At 38.4% G+C, this 24338-nt stretch overlaps 1 protein-coding gene across 1 annotated transcript in view; it reads left to right on the top strand.

The window, feature by feature from the left end:
* NALCN (sodium leak channel, non-selective) overlaps window positions 1-24338 on the top strand; it is a 321940-nt gene that overhangs the window by 56358 nt on the left and 241244 nt on the right. Inside the window, 1 exon segment of the mRNA XM_038569986.1 lies at window positions 7921-8075. Within this exon segment, the coding sequence (XP_038425914.1) occupies window positions 7921-8075 (155 nt within the window).

Here is a 24338-nt window from a genome sequence, read left to right as displayed (position 1 = left end):
GAGAGAGAGAGAGAGAGAGATTCACTCCATGGGTTTAACTAGAAATGCATTCCTCTATGACTTTTCCTGAGAACATACAATATAAATAGGAGAGAAACTTACTGAAGTAGTAAATAACAAAATGCTCTTAGGTGTACAGTGTTATCTGTTGCATATAGATTTGCTATGCTGCGTACCTCCTTCTTTGCATCACTGACAGTCTCCTCATGGAATGCAAACTTCAGAAACAACATTTGTTGTAGCTGAGCCTCTATGAATATTTTCTAAACCAAATGGACCAAATTTTGCTACAAGAACTCATTGTTCTGCTTATGTTCAGTTCTTCAAGGGAAAACAGTAAAAATATACATATATAATTAAAAATCCATATATCTATCTAACTATAAATTATCATAAGTATATTTTGTGAAAATCTTGCAAATAACTTAAGTAATGACTTCTTTTGTAAGTTAGTGTTTTTGACCTTTTAGCCAGTCTCTCAGACGAGGGACAGATTGTAGTCAGTTCAAAGTATAGCAGACTCACTGTGTCAGTTTGGGGGTAGCACAGATTTTTGTCTTTTCCCCAATATGCCAATCACTGAAAATGTAGTTTGAAAATTGTTTGGTATGGTAACAGGTGCTTGTTTACAGCCCCTGAGAAAATGCTGTGAATAGCTACACCTACCAATGAAAGGGTAAAAACATTATTCTCTCTCTCTCCTGTGCACATACAACATGGGCTCTGGCATTTCTACTTTCCAGGATGCCAGGGCGTGTATCCGCCCTAAATCGAGTTCTGTTGATCCTTTAGTGGTCACTCCAAACAATGACCCCTTTGGAAGCTCTTCCCCGTGCTCATCATCTACCACCTGCAGTTTTATGTGTGATGTTTCTACTTGATGCTCTTGTAATGCTAGGAGCTGGTAGCTGGCTCTGAGAGTGCTCATTATGCTTTACTGTTGTCATTACTTTCCTAGCTAGTAAAGGCTCTGATTTGGGATTATCTTTTTGGTCATCTCCATTCTTAACATGTTGTGTGGCATAGAATAGATCTTTCAGATTTAATCATTTTGAATGAATGGATGGACAAATGAAATAAAGTAAGAATATGGGGAAAACACTTCCTGAAAAGGGGCTAAGTAATGATAAGCATATTTATGTTCATAAGTGACAGTAGTTCAAAAGGCCGAAACTAAGTGTGTTGCAGCAAGCAGTGACAGCAGTTTGATATTAGTAGAGAGAGATGACATTGCAAGTAATGGAGAGAACAATTTAAACACAATGTCTTAAGCTATTGCATTTGGCATTGATGAGTCCTGTGGATAGCTGAGAACAGAACACAATGGGCACATGGTTCCCTCTAATTATTACCTTTTTTAAAAAATAGGAAGGTGTGAATATGAAGTCATTGTGGGAATTGCTTTTTAATAATAGCTGAAAAGTTTCTCATTTTACAAATGAAGAAACGGAGGCTCAGATGATCGAAGTGAATTGCCTAAGGTAATTAAGTTGGTTAATCACTGAACTGAGATGATAATCTTTGTGTTCTGATACACAGCTCAATCAGTGTTCTCTACTGGCAGGAGTAATGATTAACTGGAAACCATACAACTCTTAAGTACTGAGGTATTGTTTGGGACTGTAATATACAATATTAGCAACAAGTTCAAAACATATTTTCTTAGATCTCAAACTCCTACATAATGTTATTTATAAATAGGATATTTTGTTAGGAATTAAAAAAGAGGGGTGCCTGGGTGGCTCAATTGGTTAAGCCTCTGACTCTTGATTTTGGCTCAGGTCATGATCTCAGGGTCATGAGATCAAGCCTTGAATCAGGCTCCACACTCAGCTCGGAGCTCCTTAAGATTCTCTTTCTGTCGTTCTGCCCCTGTCCCCTGGCCTCTATTAAAAAAAAAATTAAAGCATATGCCAAGCAGATAATGTCTTTTGAAAAATAATTAACTGCTACAAAGCATTCCAGCATTCATTTTGAAACGTGGAAACTACTAAAGCCAGAGTTTAAAAAAATGGAAAATCCATGCCAATTTTCAGATATCACACTTAAAAATTGTATAAAAACAACAGGATCCAATTGTTGAAGAATTTCCTCTGTAGTTACTTTACAAGCAAACAAACATATAAATAGATTTGCCATAGGTTTAAATAATGGTGGAAAGGCACATTCCTTCAGTTAGCCAAAAAAGTAATTATGATAGCATCTACTGTGTATTACTCAAGGATCTTAGAGAAACAGAACCAATAGGATGTGTATATAGAAAGCAATGAGATTCTTTATTTATTTATTTATTTATTTATTTATTTATTTATTTATTAAGATTTTATTTATTTTAGAGAGAGAGAAAGAGAATCTCTAGCAGACTCTGCACTGAGCACAGAGCCTGCCATGGGGCTTGATCCCAGGTCCCCAAAACCATGACCTGAGCCAAAACTAAGAGTCAGACACTCAACCAACTGAGTCATCCAGACACTCCAATGAGATTCATTTGGCTCATGTGATTGTGGGAGCTAGCAAGACCAAAATCTTCAGAGCAGGCCAGCAAGCTGGAAATTTCAGAATGAGCTATTGTTGCAGTCTGGAATCCAAAGGCAGTTTGGAGGCAGGATTCTTTTCAGAACACCTCAGTGTTTTTTCTTAAGGCCATCAATTGATTAGATAAGGTCCACCTACATGATGTAGAATAATCTGCTTTACTCAAAATCATTTGATTTAAATGTTAATCATATCTAAAAACATACCTTCTCAGCAACATTTACATGGTGTTTGACCAAACAACTGGTACCATAATCTAGCCAAATTCACTCATAATTTAACCATCACAGACTATGTATTAGGGAATATATGGAATTGGAAGTTACACTAGGGAACAGTTGAGTTTGGAAGACATCCAATGAACAGCTGGCCACTCAAACATGAATTACACACTTCTCAAATGCCAGAAATGAAAAGTATAATAAATTATGGCGAGAAGCCTAACCCAGTCTGAGGGACTTGGAGTGGCTCTCCCTAAGAAACTGACCTTCAGGCTGGGGTCCAAAAGCTGAAAGGTGGGTTAACCAAGCTAAGATGGCCAGAGAGATGTCTGAGCAGAGGAAAAAGTCCTGAAGTAGGAGGAGCATGCCAAGAACTGGGAGAAGGCCACCATGGTTGGATGCTAGGACACTTGAAAGGGGAGGAGCTAGATCCTTCAGGATCTTATGGATGAAATTTGGCACAAGACAGACCTCAGGTACGTCTGAGATTATGAAAAGTCTGTCTATATGCTCTGTGACTAACAGATCAGAAGGTGCTAAGAGTGGCTACAGGACGACCAGTTATGGGACTAGATAGTGGTGCAGGTGGAGGTGGAGATGGTGGGAGCTGAATGAGCTCAAAAGATATTTTGGAGGATATTTAGAGACACATGACAACCAGTTATGGGAGTTAAAGGAGAAGTTAGATATCAAGGAGATTCCACAATCTCAAGCTTACTCAGTACTTTGAATGAAGTCTCATGATGCTATTTGTTATGAAGGAATGTTGATGAAGGAGTCTGTGCTCAGTAAGAGGTGTAGAGTTGGAGACACATGGAGTGTAGCTGGGTGGAGACATCTAATAGGTAGTTGGACTCATAGCTCTGAGACTCTAAAAGACACCTTGAATGAGAGAGAATTGAAACTACGAAAATGGATTTGTCTGCATAGGAAGAGAACATCATGAAAAAAGAGAAGAGGCTAAGGACTAAGCTCAGAGTAACTCAGGACTGAGGGCCAGTTAGAGGAGAAGATGGAAAATGAGAATGACCTGAGAAATGGGGACAAAACTAGCATCTTCCAAGTCAGCAACATTGCATCTCTCTCCCTAACCACAACTGGGAAAGGTTTTCTGTTTTCAAGGACTCATGTGATTAGGTTGGGCCCACTCACATAATCCAGGATAATCACCCAAGCTCAAGATTTTTAGCCTTGTTCACACCTATAACGTAATATATTCACGTGTTCCAGAGACTAGGATGCAGGATATCTTTATGGGGCTGTTATTCTGGCTACCACCAAAACAACTATGTGGAATGCTGCTCAGAAATCACAGAAGATAAAAACTGAAAATGTTCCAGTTGGATGTGGCACATGGAAATAAACAAAAGCAAGTTCAGTGGATTAGAGATCATGAAAATAGGCTAAAAATTAAATCAGGGGGATTATAAGTAGATAATTTTTTCAAGAGATCCAACTGGGAGTAAGGAATGCAGGTCTTGAAACTCACTTAAGCATGAGTGAATATTTATTAGGGCTGGAAGAATCATTGTCTATATTTAGAGTTTGGCTGGTTGTAGCAAGAATTCTAGCCTCCCTGATTCCAGAGAGCCTCTTGTTTTATCATGAATATCTGAGGGAAGATGAACAAGGAAATAATTAACATTAACAAATAAGAATAAAATCTAGAAGAATCTTGTTAAGTGTGACAATGAAACTAAGATAAATAGCAAATATACATTCTGAAACTTTGATGTTTATTTCCACTTTTAAAAAGAGTAATCATCATGTGGTTTTAGATACATGAGTTCCAGGGCAATTAATCAGCTAATAAATGTGTCTCTAACAAGCATTTGCTAATAGCTTGATGTTGGCAAAAATAATATGTTTCAAATCAGCTGCCTCTGAAGCCAAAAGATTTCAACATTGTATCTGTGTTGGTGAGGGTTGTGCTTGAAATGAGAATCAGTGTTAATACAAAAGAAAAATAAATAAATGGAATAAAAAGGAAAAAATACTGTAATACTTATAAACCAGTAAAAGCATAAGCATAACTGTTAACAGTTGTTGAGTGATTAACTTTTTCCCAGTGCTATTCTGAGAGTTGTACCCTAGCTCATTTAATCATTAAGACACTCCTACAGGGGCACCTGGGTGGCTCAGTCGGTGAAGTGTCTGACTCCTGGTTTCAGCTGAGGTCATGATCTCAGGGTCCTGGGATCAAGCCCCACACACACACTCAGGCTCTGTGCTCAGTGGAGAATCTGTTTCCCCTCTCTATCTGACCTCTTCCTCTCCTCCTCTGCTTCTGGACTCTCTCTCTCTCTCTCTAAAATGAATAAATAAATCTTAAAAAAAAAAAAAAAAAAAGACGCTCCTACAAGTAGATGCAAAGGCTATCCCTGGCTTAGAAATACGGAAACTGAGACAGCACACACCAGGACTCCAATCTAAGCAGTCTACAAGTTTCAGCAATGGGTAACATCTCACACTTAGTGTCTACTGAGTGCCCAATTTGAGTACCTTACAAATGTAAGTCACTACTGGTTTGCCAGAGCCCTGGGAGATAGAGATAGGCATTTTCCTGCCATCGCCTGGGGAAGAAACTGAGGTACAGATAGGGGAGATCACACATGGAGTAAAGGCTAAGCTAGAATTCACTTCCAGCAGACTGGCCCTAGAATCCAGTTTCCTACCCAAATACCTGAAAGGTGATGTTTTCTGAAACTTTTTCATGTAGACAGTATTTTCTGAGATCTTGTTGCTGTTGTCTTTTTAAAGTCTGAGAAATGAAAAAAAATATTGATTTTGATGGGCTTCCCTCTCTGAACTGCACCTTAACCTTCCTTGAGACTTGGGTGATTTATAAAGTTTCTTTCACCTGTGGAATCCTGTGAACAAAATACTGTTGGCATCATGTGCCTGAGTTCCTTCTGTTCTTTTTTTTTTTTTTTTAAGATTTTATTTATTTATTTATGACAGAGAGAGAGAGAGAGAGAGAGAGGCAGAGACACAGGAAGAGGTAGAAGCAGGCTCCATGCAGGGAGCCTGACGCGGGGCTTGATCCCGGGTCTCCAGCATCAGGCCCTGGGCTGAAGGTGGTGCTAAACTGCTGAACCACCGGGGCTGCCCTCCTGTTCTTTTAACACATCTTTATTGTTGTGTTTTTACATGTGTTTGAATTGTATGCTACATCATTTTATTATTGTAATGATTGCTTACATTGTTTATGTTAAGCCTTTATTGAGCATTATTGTTATTATTGAGCATTTCTTTTTTGTACATGCTGGGTGCTAGGCTGAAGTGCATTCCTTGGTTTCCTGTATTTAATCTTCACACAAGGCTTTGCTTCTAAATATGGTTACTTTGCCTAGCTGACAGACGAAGAAACTGAAGAAACACTTAGAACTTTATTCAAATCACACAACCTGGGCAGCCCGGGTGGCTCAGCCGTTTAGCACTGCCTTCAGCCCAGGGCCTGATCCTGGAGACCCAGGATCAAGTCCCTTGTCGGGCTCCCTGCATGGAGCCTGCTTCTCTCTCTGCCCCCCCCCCCTGCCTGCCCCCCCCCCCATCTCTAACAAATAAATTTTTAAAATCTTAAAAAAAAAATTACACAACCAGTAATTGGCAGATCTTGGGATCAAACCCAGAAAACCTTGTTCTGAAACCCTGAAGTCCAGTCCCCTTACCACTTTGCCGTAATGTGTGGGTTTCACATGAGAAAGAGATCAGATGTAAGCAAAGATGGATACTTACTTGACCTGTATATAAAATGGTGAAATGAGGAGCATATAAATGATGTACCTGCCTAAAATCATGTCTTTCTGATGTAGCCAAGTGGTAATTTCCAAGTGAGAACTTTCCCCTTGAGTTTTGAATGTGAGGCCAAAAGAGAAGCTTAACATATGACTAGAGGGAACAATTCTTTAAATACTTCTTCCCTAAGCCAGTAGATTATGTCCTTGCCTCTAACAGAATCCTGAAGGAATACACTTGGGATATCTGAAATGTGGGTGAGGCTTTTAGAACTTTGTTTATGACTGAGACAGAAGTGGGTGAGGTGTCACCAGGCCTGGAGTATGTGCATGTAGAGCTTGGAATGTGTGTGTGCATGGTGGCCTCAAGCAGGTAAGGAGTCGCAGAGAGTTTGGTTTCAGACTCTAGAGAAAGCATATTATGTATAGGGAAAGAAGTGGCCAATTGAATATAAGAGAGTATTAAAGAAGAAATATGACCCAACTCGTCTGCCTCGATTTAGTCATAAGCTGAGGGCCTGAGATTGTCTTGAGGATGGTCCCTACTTAGGAAATGCCTAGAAATGTTGAAGTAGTGGGAAATGACTTTTAATAAAATCATGGATTTAGAAGGCTTGTGAAGTTGTCTAGCCTAAGCTTCGGCCAGTGCACAAGCCATGTGAATTGCCTCAGACAGCAGCTATTCAGCCATTCAGTTAAAGGTCAGCCCAGAATGAGATTCCACAATCATCATTCCACTGATGACCAGTACTCGCTCCCAAGAAAGCCATTACTTATCTAAATCCTTGTACGTCAATTTAATCTCCACCTTGCCCTCCAGAATGATGAAACAGGGATTATCATCATCCACCTAAAAGACCTTCATGTTCCTGGAGCTGTCACTAAATCACCCCATAATCTCTCTTTTTCCAATGCTATCCCTTTGGTTCCTTCAGTCTCATCCTTTTTGTCTGGTTTCCTTTCTCAACTGCACATCTGCCAACACAGAAGAAGGCCTAGTGTCATTTATGAGATTCATAGTAGTCGTACCAGATGGAAAATGACTGTCATCATTTACTATTGCTTAGAAGTGGAGAAGTAAAATATGTGCCCACAGTTAGGTTAAGCATTTTGTGAATAACAAGGAAGCCCCAAGCATATTAACATTCCTTACAAATTTACAAACTTACTTTGTTTATCTGGGTCTTGATCCTTAATGACAAAAGCAATATTGGCAATAGTAGTCTTATAAAGTGCTATTGTGAGGATGAATCGATAACATTTGAGGATGTTTACCACTCATCAATGCTATGAATACCATTCGTAATCAGGAACCTTACATCTGTGTCCATATGAAGCAGCTATTTGTGAAGGGCGATTACATTATTCATTTTAATCAACATTTACAATTGTCGAAATTGACTAACCTTTTTGTAATTTGTCCACAGAAACGTAACCTGGAATAGCTTAGCTATCCCAGATACGCACTGCTCACCAGAGCTGGAGGAGGGCTACCAGTGCCCCCCAGGATTTAAATGCATGGACCTGGAAGACCTGGGACTTAGCAGGCAAGAGCTGGGCTACAGTGGCTTTAATGAGATAGGTCTGTCTGTCTTACCGCTAAAACACATTTTCAGTTTCTATTTTACAATGTTTGTGAAATGGAGAGAATACTTATATGATTGATATTTTCTGTTAAGATTGGCTATATAGCATTAAAGATTTTAATCGTGCTCCTAGATGGTAATATATTCCACCCTGCAGTCTGCAGAGTACACCCTGCTTATCTGGATGGTTACTCAGCAGTGTTTGTATAGAGTTAAAGATCCCTGATTTTAGATTATTTTGATTCCTAATTATAGTACTTAGAAATACTTCATTGAGCAAGGTTCAGAACTTGTTGATTCAAAGATAAATAAGACTTGGGTTTCCTTCCACATGTAACTGTACCCCAGTAGGCAAGGTAAGTTTTACATCTCTGAAAAAGTAGCCATTGAAGAATGCATAAGAGCTTTCTGGAATAGAAGACAGCTAAGGAAATACTTAATGAATATCCATCAACTGTATAATAGATGTGTGGGAAGTGCTTACACATGGATATGATGTTCTCAAATGTATGCATTTGTTTCTGGTTTGTCCTGTGAAGTCCTGAAATGTGCCATTATATATAGTAATGAAAGTACGTAGCATATGCTGTTTATTTGATATCATTACATTTATTACAACTCCATGCAAGTTGCACAAATTTCATTATTGAAACAAAAGAACATGGAATTCTAAACAATTGTTTTATGCTTTGAGTATTTGTCTTGGCCAGCTCAGGCTGCCATACCAAAATAACATAGCCCAGGTGGTGTGAATAACATAAATTCATTTCTCCAGTCTGGAGTCTGGAAGTCCCAAGATCAGGGTGCCAACATGGTTGGTTCTGGTGAGGCCCCTATCCTTGCTTGAACATGGCTGTCTTCTCACCATGTTCTTACATGGTGGTGGGAGTGGAGAGAAAGAGAATGGGAAGAAGGGAGGGAGGGAGGAAGAGGGAGAAGACCCTCTGGCCTCTTCTTGTAAGGGAAATAATCTCATCATGAGAGTCTCACTTTCATGACTTTATCTAAATTGAATCAACCTTCCAAAGGCCCCATTTTCTAATACTATGGCCCTGGCAGTTAGGACTTCAACATGTGGATTTGGGATTGGGGGGATCACAAACATTAAGTCCATAACAGAATTGTTATCAGAATCATTTGAAAAAAACAAACAATTTTTCCTTAAAGTTTCAAGGCCCAGATGCATTTAAGAGAGTTCTAGACACTTTAAGCCAGGGTCTTAGAGAAAAATCTCAGTGTGTAACAGGGTGATAGCTATACTCCTTTGGAAGCCAAATCTATTTTGTGACTTTTGGTGTGGTTTCATATCTCAGTGGGCAGCTGTACAATGAAGGATTTCATGGCCTGGGAAGAGAGCATGAGTTCCTGTCAACTCTGATGGCAACTGCTATGAACCTAGCCAATCAATCTTTGCACATCAGAAACAGTGGCTAATAAATCTTCCTCTCACCCTGGCCTCAGTCATAGCAGTTCCCAGATGGTGTCATGCAGGATGGCATAATGAGCTCTGGGCCAAGTACTGGAGTTTCAGAAAGAATATGTGAAGGTCTTGCACTGATTGAATGCTTTTCTGGTATATGAACTAAACCACAAAGCTACAGCCTTTGGATAGAAGAGAATACTGAAAAACAAGTAGTTGGTACTTGAAAAAATGAGTTTTGCAAATAACATTCTTAAATTGTTATTCTTATATTTTAATATCCCTCAGAGGTGGATTTCCAGCATTGAATTTAGACGGATAATCTTTCATCCCTTTGGCCAATGATATAATTTCTTAATGTCAAAAAATTTCGAAGCCAACAGATGTGGAAGCATTTCAATTTGCTGTACTCTCTTAAACTTATCTGGCTTTGTAATCAATCTTATATTCTTCCCCTCGGCTCCTACGAGCAGAGGACTTTTATGCATTATACCAATGACTTTCAGGGATGAGCAGGAAATCACAGGTGTAGAATAGGAGATGGGATATATAGATTTGGTAAACTGATGGAACAAGCTCCAGGAATCCTAATAGCTGAGGTGCAGCTAGAATGCATGGCTTGTTAGAGCCTCTAACTCTTTCTCTTAGGGGCTAACTGGGTGTCCTCATGTCTTAGATGGAGGGTGGCCAGCATTCAGTAGTGAGGCTGCCCTTGCACAAAAACGTCCAGTCCTTTCGAAGCATGTTTCTTAACCAAATCACTTCCTGGCCATTTTGAATGCAGCAATTGTGTCTCAATTCAAAATGCTGCATTATATTCAAGTTGATTCAACTTTCTTTGCTATGACTTATAACCACTTCAACCAATGTAGGGTACTCTCATTACGGGAGAGTTTCCTCATAGAGTGTGTTGGCTTGAGAAGCCTAACTCAGAGAGAGAACCTCCCTGGGGGCAGCAGGCCCCCACTAAGGCAATAATCTTACTGTTTATTTGCACATTTATCTCCCAAGGATTTAAGCTCCTTGAAAACAGGAAGTACATCTTTTCATCTTCATGTCTTCAGGGCCTGGTGCACTGCCAGCCTCTATAAATATTTACTAATGGACTGAACAAAGTATATGTCCTTTTGAATTTAATGGTGACCAGTCATGTTTGTGTTAGGATATAGAGCCATAATAGAGAATTAAGTTGTTTTCTTGTTGTTCTTTCTCCCCATTTTGTCTCTTTTTGTTGGCAATACTCACTATTCCTCATGACTTGCTTTTCTATACAAGCTTAATTTGATCTGTTTGCTTCTTTTTCTCAAATGATGCTTGAGTTCAGTGCCATTGTATGACTAACGGTTACATAATGAAATGTTAACTTTGTACTATAATCAAAAAAATTTTAAATGGTCACTATAGTTCAGGCTGAAATGCATCTCTGTAGATACACAAATTGTGATATTTTAGATCATCTTTAAAGGCTTTATGAAAACAAAATAAAATTTTCCCCAAAAAATGAGGAAAAGAAATTATTCTCTTAGACATACATGATTATCTCTTTTTGCATGCAGTTGAATTTAAAATAATTATAGCCTAATTGTGGATATATATTTGACCAATGTACTTTATATCTAAGTAAGCATGTTTAATTTAAAAGGAGCACATTTCCTCTTCTTACTAATCAAATTGTCATACAATATATTGAATTTTAATTCACTTATAAAAGTTCATTTATAAGTTGCTTTGTGTCTCACTAAAATTTAATATTGATGATGTTGAGAAGCTGAATTTTCAAAATATATTAAAACCTAGAGCCATTAAAGTAGAAAAATTACACAGAGCTCCAATCATAAAATAGCAAAGTAAAGACACCTTAACATCTCTAAAATCATCAAACATCAAGGAGACTGAGAAACAGAAATGCAATTTTCATATTCAAGGACTCTGAAAAATCTGTAACTAATAAACCACACATCGCAGAAGACCAGGTGTCTAACAGAATACTTCCTGAAAGGGTTCTGGCTACTGGGGACCTCAGGCAGAGCCAGCAGAATGCTGACATTCTAAAATAAAGAATATTCCCAGAGGATCAGAACAGTCCTCTGTTTGAGTCCGGGAATCAGCGTGTGGATGACCTTCCTGGACTCCATGTGGCACCTCAAAGTGGAGGCCCCTGTTCCTACAAGCAATTGGTAGAGAAGTAAAGAAGAAGATAGACCCTCAGTCTGAGGGACCCTGATGATGCTGACCCGTGTTGATGAATACAAGGCACAATTGCAATACAAGGCACCTCACCAACCTTGATGAATACAAGGCACCCTACACCTTAGGATGACCTGGGGAGTCTTTTAAAACACTCCAATTCTCAAGCACCACACCCAAACCTGTTAAATGAAAACCTTGGAAGGATCCAAGGCATAGCTGGTTTTTAGGAGCTCAAAGGTGTTCTAATGTGCATGCACAGTTATGAGCACCTGGACTGAGACAGCTGTGGTTGGTACACACACAAACACACCTATCTTAGAAAAACAAAACAAAACAAAACAAAACAAAACAAAAACCTCCTTTCTCTCTCCCACAGTGCTACCTAACAAATACCTGGCCCTCTAAAATTGATTTCACAGGTGAGTAACAATCAAAAAGAATGAAAACCATGTCTATAGAAATGCATTTTTCAGTATGTTTAAAACTGAAAAAATATGCAAGAGATATAATCTTTAAAATTGCAGAAAAAGACAACCTAAATAAATGGATTTAAAGGGCACAACTGTCTCAGTAAATGAGCAGAGGACAATCAACACTGAGGCATTTCTTACTAAAGTTTCTGGAATTCAGAGTTAAAGAAAGCATCCAATGGGCATCCAGGAAAAATTATCGAGTCAGGTTCCTTTTCTTTTTTTGCCGAGCAACGCTCAAACAGGAGTAGCCCCAGGGGAACCCAGGATCTCCAGTCAGTTCTAAGGGAAGCCATCAGAGACAACTGAAATTGTGTCAGAACTCAAGTCTAGGCTATGAGGACACAGGGCTCACAGAGCCCTCAGAGAAATAATGTGTCCAGCTCATTTGAGTTACTGTTGAAGAAGCCAAGAATTCAGAGAACTTCATTTTACATGAAGACACTCGACCAATCAAACCTAGTCTCTGGTATCTACTCACCATAAAAACCAAAGCTAATACAACTTCAGTATTTACAGGGTATAATCTAAATATTGAAACTTACTGTCGCATAGGAGAGACAAGAAGATCATGAGAGGTAGTGTAGTAATGTTAGTGTCCTTAGACTCAGCAATAAAAAGTGTATCATTTAGTGCAACATCTGAATCATATAATAGAGGTATATGTGCACTTGCACAAGAATGCCTTACAAAGTAAAAAATCACCTATTTTAGAAAAAATTCAAAGCTCAAGATAATGACCTTGGGGTTTGGTCATACTATATAGTAATGTGGTGACCTTGGAAAAGTAATTAACCTCTTCCTGCCTCAATGTCTTTATCTGTAAGATGGCGTAAAGGATATACCTCTCTTGTAGGATTGATGTTAGAAGTGACTGAGACATTGTGCTTAGAACACTTGGCACAGAATGAGCACACGATGAGCCAGAAATTGAGCTGCACTAACAAAATAGGAATGCATCTCTTATTTGAGGAAGAAAAGACAACTTTAATAAGAGAGCAGAGCACCATGCTTTCGGATTCGCATAGCCATGTCTCATGTTATTCCCTTATGCCTACTCAGATTGCTCAGAGCAAGAGGGGGATGGAGACAAGATGTACTTCACCTTGTTTTATGTTCCTATTAACTGACAGCCCACATTTTATCTCAGTCTGATCAATGTACAGAATTCCAGAGGGCCAATTTTTGGCAGTATTTGGTCTGCATTAATCAATTATTCTTCTCTTGTTATTCTTAGAAATATATTTCCTTTTGTCCTTTCTCTCATTAGAATCTCATCCATACTTAGCCATGCCATGGAATTTTCTATAGTGTCATTGAGCTCCATGCCTATACTTTCATTTATCCCTGTGCCTTTGAGTTTTCAAGCTCACATTGAGCCACTCCCTGTCTTTAGGCAGATTGCCAATAGGCCCTCCTTCTGTAGACCTCAGAAAAGCATCCCTTGGCTCACTGAACAAAAGCCACTGCCATGCTATTTCCTGCATCGTCCTCGTCACTCTGTGGTTTACTTTCTGTCCTTCCGTAAATCCCTGTACCAAATGGTGACGGAGATGCTGCTTGCTTTTCTGGCCCTCTCTTCCATTTAAATACGTTTCCATCTTTATTTCTGGGCACCTTTCCTGCAACCCACTCTTAGACCCTCAACTAATGCAATCCTTTCCAGGATGTTTGCCTGTTTACTTGAGACATCACATATTCCCCACATTCCAAACCTGTGGAGGAATATACATTATTGGAAGGACATATTTGGAGATCACAGAATCTGTTTAGCAGACTTTCACATTTTGTGATTGCAGTGAGAGTGGGGGTTGGGGTGAAGCACATGGTAAAAAGGTTTGGGGACAGATGAGACCCAAAACCACTATACTCTACAGGTGAAACCAAAACACTACATTAAAGTATCTGGTTTTGAAAATGTGTCTTACTTCCTTCCATTTTCTGAGTACTAAACCCTCTTTCAGGCAGTGTCTCCTTTCCTCTCTGTTTCCACATGCTTATCAACATGGGAGGTATGCAGTCTAAGAAATTGTGATTTTCTGCAATGGCACTGAAAGTTGAAACTAGAGGAATTTTGACTAGAAAAGATAGTAGTCATTTGGTTCACCCACACAGTTTTATTGAGAGGGCCACTGAGCGTCAGAGTGAACAAGGTCAGAGTTCTAGAGAATTCCTCACAGAGGCAGGGCTAAACTCACTTCTCCTGATTCATAGACTCCCACTAAAACTTACCATTTCCTGCAAACTTTTTACAGTTTAGATCAATGTTTAATTAAGAATAAAGCTAAAAGAATACCTTGCGAAGTTAGTTGTAATCTTAATTTTGTAGTAGAAGGTTAGCATCACTCATCTTTGGTAAGACAGTAGGTACAGAAGAAACTATCCCAACAGATGTGATATGCCAGTTAGAAAAAAAAGCAACAACACATCTATCACACGTGGGAAGGAAATCACAGCAAATGCCATTAAACTGGCAATTTACTTGTCATGATCTTTCAAGAGAGGTAAGAAATTGGGTACAGCAGATGAGTACAAATCTATTCAGGTTTGAACTCTCCATTCATTGAACAGTCAGGTAAAAACAAAACATGTTCAGAGTTTTTTGTTGGTTTTTTTTTCCTGTCTTTACTTATTTTTTTAAACTTTTTATTTTGAACTAATTTTAGATGCACATAAAAGTGACAAAATAGCACAGAGAGTTCCTTTTTACACATTACCCGGGTTCTCAGAATGGTAACTTCTTATACAACTGTACTACCTCATTACAGCTAAGACATTAATGTGACACAGTGCTATTAACTATAGTATACATCCTATTAAATTTCACCAGTTGATCCACTGATGATCTTCTTCTATCTCAGATCCTACCCAGAATCCCACATTGTACTTAGTTGTTAATTCCCTAATCTCTTCCAATCTGTAAGTTTGTCAGCTTTGTCTTTCATGACTATGCTTTCAGAAGCACTATGTAGAATGTCTCTCAATTTGGTTCTATCTGGTGTTTTCTCATAATTGGAATGAAGTTATGATCAGACTTGTTCCATAATGTGTGGCTTCCAAGAGGGAAGAGAAGTTGACTGTCTTCTTTTACTTATTTCTTTGTTATTTTTATTTTTATTATGTAAATTTCAGGTGTACAGCTTTACAATTCGAGATTTGTATACACCCAAGTGATCAAAACAGGTTTAGTTTTGATAGAACAACCCAGGAAATGACATATAAGGATAAAATTCATCCTGAGAAGTCACTTAGGAGGTAAATAGATATCAGACATTTCTTGTCATTAACCTTCAGAATCACATGAAGAAAACACAGAAGCCCAAAGTTGTAAAAATCTATAATAAACTAAATCTGATTGAAATAATTAATATAGATAGAGGAAGTCCATTAGCAAAATCAAACCATAAACAGGACATTCTGAAAATAACTAATAGAAAAAAAGAGTTATACATGATTTTAATGCTACCTGGACTGAATGTAGTGGACTGTTTTCCCTATTCTTTATATGCAGTAGTCAAAGGTAAAGCCAGGAAATAACAAACACTATGTTCTTATGGTGAATAATTACCCACAGATGATGTTTATTATTGTAATTACTGTCATAACTTAGGACAAGCACAGCTATCATTTATCGATTACTTATTATGTATCTAGCACCAGGCAAAACGTTTGCTATCTGAGGTTTTTCATCCTCACAATAAACCCGTAAGGTGTCATTATCCTCAATTAAAAGTGAGGAGAATAAGATGAGAAAGAACTGATTCGCCCAAAGTCACACATGGGCCACAGTTGGGAGCCAAGTCTTGCTGCCCAAGTGCTAAGGTCAAAGCCTGCATGATCTGTGAAGTCAGCAGTGGGCCACTGCCATTCCTCATGGCTTTTCAGGACAGCTGGTTCATTAGAGGGTCTCATTATGATAGAGGAAGGGACATGTCCTCCAGCATGACAATCCACCAGACATGCTGCTTTCCCCTCCCATCACCACGTCTCTGGGACAGAAGGATAAGTGTGGAGGAGGGTGATGGTGATGCCTTGGGCAAACTGAGGACCACTCAGTGCAGGTCTCTGGCTTGCCATCTGTCCTCTCCCCGCCCTCCTGGCATACTATATGACAGAGTTGGCACATTATAAATCTGATTTCTATGTAAGAATTGACATATGAAAGAATATACCTGGGAGACAGTGCAGTTTTTTTTTAAAGATTTTATTTATTTATTTATGAGAGACATACAGAGGCAGAGAAATAGGCAGAGGGAGAAGCAGGCTCCCTGCAAGGAGCCCGATGTGGGACTCGATTCCAGGACCCCGGGATCACAACCTGAGCCAAAAGCAGATGCTCAACCACTGAGCCACCCAGCTGCCCGAGACAGTGCAGTTTTACAAGATAATTTACCGAGTTATCAACATTTGGGCAAAGATTCAAGGCAGTGGCAGCAAAAATAGCAAGTATGCTTTTGATGCAAAATGAGATGATAGACACAGATGCTAGAGATGTGGGAGAGAACATCGAAATCAAGAAAAATGGGGCACCTGGGTGACTCAGTGGTTGAATGTCTGCCTTCGGCTCAGGTTGTAATCCTGGAGTCCTGGGATCAGTCTGCATCAGGCTCCCCACAGGGAGCCTGCTTCTCCCTCTGCCTATGTCTCTGCCTCTCTCTGTATCTCTCATGAATAAATGAATAAAAAATCTTTAAAAAAAAGAAATAAGAAATATGGTATTTGGTATATTGCAATCAGGTTCACACTTATTTGAGGTAAATTTAAAGTTCCATTATGATTTATGTGCTTTCTATATGTACTTTATAGCTGTGTGCATTAATTAACTTTCTTTCTGAGATTTAATATTGCTTTTTATTTTTTTAAGACTTTATTTATTCATGAGAGACATAGACATAGGCAGAGGGAGAAGCAGGCTCCCCACAGGGAGCCCGATGTGGGACTTGATCCTGGAACTGGATCACGCCCAGAGCCAAAGGCAGATAGATGCTCAACCGCCAAGCCACCCAGGAGTTCCATCAATTTTGCTTGTTAAATACTGCAAATTAACCAACAAGTTTACTTAAAGTGATTTCGAAAATGCATATTAATTCCTTTATTAGGTATATGATGTAAAAATTATTTACCTTATTGGTCCTTTCTATTAATAAAATCATAAAGCTTTCCTTATATGCTTTCTTTAAAATATTATTAGGCCTTTATAACTACAGGTCATTAGGATCACAGAAGTCACTATGTGGATTTGGGATGCATATACAAATTTAAGGTGATGACTCATAATCTTTGAAAAATTTTTTGATGATAGGTGATGATATTCTTTTATATTTTTTATATTTTATATTTTTTGATGATAGGTGATGATATTCTTTTATATTTTTTATATTTTATATTTTTTGATGATAGGTGATGATATTCTTTTAATAAAATGAAAAAAAAAATTCACAGTGACTGTAGTCTGCCAGATTCTCATATACTCCCAAGTCACTTCTGAAGAAGCCTATTATTGATACTGGAATTTGGGACTGATATTTTTTTCCAACAGAAAATATATTTTAGCTGTTATCCACTTTGTGGTATTTTCCTTATTTGACTTTGGGTGGTATTGACGACAAGGTACAGATTAAGCTCTCTGTATGAGTCATAAATCAGTTTTATCAAATATTGATGAGAAATAGCATCAGTGGTTTCTTTCCTCACTCGTAGTGTTCTGTGCTCGAAACTACCCCATTTCTTGCTGAAATGGGATTGCTCATAAAGCCACCTATTCTGACCTAATGTTTCAGTTTTAATACAGGATTTGCTTTACTTTAAAATTCCCCCATTTTTTTCTATTGGCATTCCATTACTTTCATAATTGTCTCCTGTAAATCTGATATTAAATATGGCCATAAAATGTGATGAAAGAAAATGACTTTTACTCCAATCATAGAAGAATGTGAATTGAACTTTGCTGATGATGCTGCTAAAAATTGATTCATAGATTTAAATGATGTTAAACTGTATTTCATTCTGCAGTACGTGATATCAGAAGAAAACTTTACAAATGAATAGAGAAAGGAAGTCGTTATTTATCTATAAGTATGATTTATTGCAGAATGTACATTTTTATTGCAGTTACAAAAAGACACAGCAAAGACTAATTTGTAATATATGTAATTGAGATTTATAATACTTTGTGGAAAAGCACCAAAGACCTGTTTTCCCTGCATTAATCTTTATGTGCAGTGTTGCTCTTGGAATTACTTATTGATTTTTATGAAAACACATATTGAAGAGAGAGCTAGAGTAACAGAATTCAACCAAAAGTGCTTACCTGAATCCTTGACAATTCTATACTTGCCCTCTGAAGGAATTCATTTGTCACAGGACAAGGAAGACCTGATATATTTTTGTTAAATAATGGACAAAATCATGAGGCTTCAACAAGAGGAATAGTTGTGAAAGCTTTTGGTCAAGTACAGAGGTTTTATCCCTGGGTCCAGGCATCAGTAAATGCTCTCAGGCTATGTGCAAAGATCTGTGCTTGAAGATTTCTTTTTTTTTTAATAAGATTTTATTTATATATTCATGAGAGACACAGAGAGAGAGGCAGAGACACAGACAGAGGGAGAAGCAGGCTCCCCAAAGGAAGCCTGATGTGGGACTTGATCCCAAGACCTGGGATCACACCCTGGGCTGAAGGCAGATGGTCAACCACTGAGCCACCCAAGCCCCCTTGTGCTTGAGGATTTCTAAAGGAACTAAGGCTTCATTAGATTCTCAAACAGGGTCACAGACTTACTTAAACTGAAATTAGATATGCAGATACTATTCAGAATATTAGGAAGGCAGGGGGTCTAAAGATAGAAATTGCAGACGTGATTTTTAAGGATATCCATAGTCTGGCGTCCAGCAGGTACTTAGGAGTTCTTTTTGAATGGATTTAGAAGAGACAGCTGGGGAGGGATTTGCCATTGCACAGTGAAAGAAGGGATTTTAAAAGTGGATTTTGAGGGCAGAAGTCATGATTTTTTTTTTTACACTGAACATGGAAGACAATATTCTTTGGAAATATTTAGTGGTTTCCGAGAAATCAGCATGTTTATAGTTACATTTTAAATATTTGTAGATGACAAAAATAATACTCCAAATAGCATAAGAGGTTTTAATGAAAGTAATAAATTCTGCCACAGATAATTCCCTCCCTTCTTTCTCCTTTCTTCCTTCCTTCTTTCATCTTTATCAGTTTCATGGTTTTTAATAAAATGCTTTTAACTGTCTCCCTGCTAATAGACATTTACATGATTTTCAGTTTTTGACTACAGTGATTAATTGTGTTGAACACATGCTCACACACACATACACACATATATATCTTGTGTGCATGTGTTGTATTTTTTAAAATAGGTTCCTAGGACAATTTCTAGGTCGAAGGATATGCATATTTTTTTATGATTTTATTTATTTATTCATGAGAGATACAGAGAGACAGAGAGAGAGAGAGAGACAGAGACAGAGAGACAGAGACACAGGCAGAGGGAGAAGCAGGCTCCATGCAGGGAGCCCAATGTGGGACTTGATCCCAGGACCCCGGGATCACACCCTGGGCTGAAGGCAGATGCTCAACCACTAAGCCACACAGGTGCCCCTATCTTTATTTCTCAAAAAGATTATGAGAATTAATATCTTATTGTATGAGAGTGAATTTTAAAAAGCATAAAGGATTCTCTTTTGATATGCAAACATATTGAAGTAAAAAGAAGTAGCAGATGCCATATTGTATTTTGTCCTCTTCTGAACACCAGCTGCTCATTTTCTTTTCCTTACATTCCTTCCTCCCCTTTTTCCCTGGAATGCCTCCTCCTACCAATACATGACCCACCCTGCAGGACCTGTGTTCATGCAGCTTCCCATACCTCAGCAACACTTGCCCCTCCTCTCTCTGAACTGTGACAGTTTGTCCATGGAAGTTAATGCTTCATTCTGTTTGGTTCCCACATCTGGTGTGTGTGTCTGTGTGCCTGTGTGTGTGTCTGTTTGCATTTTACCCTTTTCTTCCCAATTAACTCATCAGATCCCAGAAGCCTCAAGCAGGAACAAAGCTCCCTGTACTTCTTGGAATGTACTTTCTAATGCTCAATGAGCCCTTTATATACTCAAGGACAGGTTGATCATATATTGATCGTATATGAATTTTATATTACATACACTGCCTTTTTAAGTCATTCTATGGCAACTTAGTGATAGAAAATTTAAATAAAATTCAGATACAACTCCTGGCTTTTAAGTTCATTCCTCATTTGAAATTAAACGGCATCTGCCTTATGCCAGATATTCACATGAAACAAATGTGAACAGACTAGCACAGAAGTCTTGTGTTGACAGTCAAAGACACTCTCCCTGCTGGTCATGGCAGTCAGTGGAACAGAATTCCCTTGACAGTCTATGAAATTAAATTAATTTCACCAACTAATCAGCTAGACTAAAAAGGAATAATGCCATGTAGGAAAGCCCTACCCAGCTCTTCCCTCAAGGCCAATGAGGTCATAGGAGGGCTGACTCCTACCTCTCCTGGGGTTGCATGTTCTAATACCTGAGCCCTGCTTAGCAAAACTGTGTTGACAAGTGCAGAGCCTCCTCCTCTGAGGGGAAAACTCTGTGGCCCTTAAAAATGGGTTTCTACCCTGAGCCACACAGGGCTGTGGGAAAGTAGTTGGTGTCTACCCTGAGGGAGGCCACTGGATTGTGGAGACAAGAAGTCTCTTCCCTCTCTTCCCCTTTATGCTCCTGGACTCCTCAGCTCCCATGCCCCTAGGCCTTGGGATTCAGGGATGAACCTGAAGATACTAAAACATACTTAATATACCAAGATAAAGATACCAAATAAAATAGAAATAAATATATAAAAAATAAGTTTTAAATGCCTAATAAATATTAGTCGCCACTATTAGAACAAAGATAACTACCACAGTTGCCATTACGAAAATTATTGTTGATCAGATTCATTTCTAGATAATACGGAAAAAGTGGGATGTGTTCCCATTTTCATGAAAGTATGAGAATTTTTGGTGAATACATTCTCATAATAGATAGAAAAGGAGATGTTTTCATAAATAAGATACTCAACGAACATTTGTTATGTATTTAGGCCAGGCATCCAGGGCCTGAAATATAATGATGTAAGTCACTATAACCGAATTCCTTCCCCCAAATGAGATGTTAAAATAAAATGAGAAATGAAGGTGAAGTAAAGCTGGGAGAAAGGGTTGGTGTTTAACTGTGGTAGATCTTGCAGCTATGGGCCAGGTACAAGAGCGCATGCCCCGGTGTGCGTGCCCACACATCTTTGTTGAGGATGAGTACAAGAAAATGAAGCATGAATGCTCTAATTTGCTGCAAGTCTTATCCTCTCCTTCACCCCCCACTTGCCTTGTATCCAACATTTCTCACATTTATACAATCTGCCTAACCTCTGAGACCAAAGCTTTTGTTATGTCTGATGATCGAAAATGCTGGCTTGAGAATTAAGTTTTTATTTTAGCTTTTGTTAAAGAAGGTTTTTAATGACATAGATTAAGTGTACTGCCATCCTTTTATTCCTGGTCAGATATGCCTCCTTCTTATCCACTTTTCTGAGAATGTCTTTATCTTATTTTTTACTAATAGCTTGACTGAGTAGAGAACTCTTAGTTGGTAATTAGTTTCTCCCCAAACTTTGACATCATTCCCTTGTATTCTGGAATACAACCCTCCTGTGAGTCTAATTGTAGTACTTTAGTGTTTTTGTTTTTATGTTGTTGTTATTGTTGTTGTTGTTAACATATCTGTGTTTTTTCTTTGATAGTTTTTAAGATTTACTGCTTGTCTTTGCAATGTTATGGCCTTACTTACATTTAGGCAGGCTCTTTATCTTTTTTCTAGTAGGGGTTTTTTTTTTTGTTTGTTTGTTTTTGTTTTTGTTTTTGTCTAGGAGACTCATGCCTTTTTTTCCTGGAGATTTTTGGGTATTATCTTTACAAATCCTGGTGTATTGTTCTTCATTCTCTCTATTCTTTATTTTCTAGAATACTGATTACAGCTTGTTAAACCTTCTTCCATTTCCCATGTTGTAGATTTTGCTTACTAACTTCTGTCTTCTAACTTTCTAACTTCTAACTTCTCTCTACTTAGTGCATTTGTCTTCTCTACCCTTCCATTAGACATCTTTTTGTATCATTTCCATATCTCATAAAGTTTTTTACATATTTTCCTCCTCAACTTCTTTGCTGAACTCTGGATAATTTTCTTCCTCAGTGTGTCTGCTCTGCTATCCACCTTATTCATGGGACTCTTTGTCCCAACATCTACAACCTGTTTATCTAGATTTTCTGTTTAACGTTTTCAGATATGGCTGTTATTTTATGTCATAGCTCTGTTCTTAACCATTTTCTTTCTAACCATTTATCTCTTTAAACGTTTTAAACATGTTTATTTTTTAAATATATATATATATTTTTATTGAGGTTTGATTTGCCAACGTGTAGTATGACACCCAGTGCTCATCCTGTCAGGTGCCCTCCTCAGTTCCTGTCACCCGGTCACTCTATCCCCCTGCCCGCCTCCCCTTCCACTACCCCTGTTCATTTCCCAGAGTTAGGAGTCTCTCGTGTTTTGTCACCCTCTCTAATTTTTCCCACTCATTTTCCCTCCTTTCCCCTATGATCCCTTTCACTATTTTTTATATTCCCCGTATGAGTGAAACCATATAATGATTGTCTTTCTCTGATTAACTTACTCCACTCAGCATTATACCCTCCAGTTCCATCTATGTCGAAGCAAATGGTGGGTATTCGTCCTTTCTGATGGCTGAGTAATATTCCATTGTATATATAGACTACATGTTCCTTATCCATTCATCTTTTGATGGACACTGAGGCTCCTTCTTTAGAATTTCTTTATGATTCTTCCCCATCTTCTAATTATCCATTGTAATAGTTGATTTTCTTCAATGGTTTGTAGTGTGTTTGGCTCTAGTGCAATTCCAGTGAAGTTTTCTTTCTATCTGAGGTCAGTGTTGCTGGAATTCCAGGATTAGTAACCAATTCTGGACTAGTCCTTATGTTACCTTTGTGGCTTGTGGGAGGAGAGAGGAGAGACCCTTGAGCTACTGTAGTGTAGAGGACAGTGTAAATTTGGAATATACACTTTGATTGGCTCAGGTTTGGGGTCCTAGTGTCTCTTAGGAGACTCTTGGCCTCTGTGTGGATCTGGACAGAAGTCCAGCAACTTTCTGCTTGCCTGACCAGGAAAGCAGTGTTCTTCTGGTCTCCATTTAAAATGCAGAGCAGCCTTTGTGGAACTTCCAGCTTTTCAGACACACCTCAGCTCAGCATCAGCCTCCTGTCCTCCAATAGCAGCAGAAGCCCAGCCCCCAGCCCTTAGGGTCATATTGACTCTGAGTATATATCTGTGACCCATCTAGACTTCAGCTTCTGCTCATGGCTCTCATTCTGTGTTCTATCACACTCTCTGCCCGCTGGATATTGGGCTTGCTTTTGGGCTTATTTATGCACTCCAAAATTATTTTGCTTTATTCATCTGTTTCCTTGTGTTGGTTGGGCACGGGGTCAAGAGGATGAAGGAAGGAAGTTTCTAAATAAACATAGTCCAGCAAATTGACATGAAGCCTTATTTTATATATGATGTATATGATAATTTTCATAATTATGCAGTTTTTCTTTCTCTGATATGATCATGCACACCTATTTTTATATTCAAAAATATACTTTATGCATTTTCAGCATGAATTCTTAAAATTTGGTAAGTATGTACAAGAATTTTTAATTTTTACAAAATTCTATGTCAGTATCATTGTTCTTTTTTGCCTTTGAATTTTTATACTAATCTCTGTGCAGCCTGGTAAAACTATCTCTCTGCACTTGCTATGTAAAGACAAAATCTATGAGGGGGAGAGTGGGGACTGCAAATAAGCAACAGTAGGGATTGAGCACTGAGGTTAATTAAATCCTGATGGTTTGAAACTGGGGTTCTTAATCTTCATATTAATTGCAGCAAATATTCATATGCCTTCTCCCACCATGTCAGTGCTTTAGCAAGTAAGTAAAAAAAAATAAAATAAATGAAAATAAAATAAAAAAGCCTAATCGGGATTTACCTAAATATAAAACAAATAAAGGTTCTTAGGCAATTCTTACTCATGTGTG

This window comes from Canis lupus, chromosome 22, assembly GCF_011100685.1.
Source record: "Canis lupus familiaris isolate Mischka breed German Shepherd chromosome 22, alternate assembly UU_Cfam_GSD_1.0, whole genome shotgun sequence".
NCBI classification, from domain to species: domain Eukaryota; kingdom Metazoa; phylum Chordata; class Mammalia; order Carnivora; family Canidae; genus Canis; species Canis lupus.
Note: the sequence above shows the minus strand (reverse complement) of the source record. Positions and strands in the feature narration are given on the sequence as shown.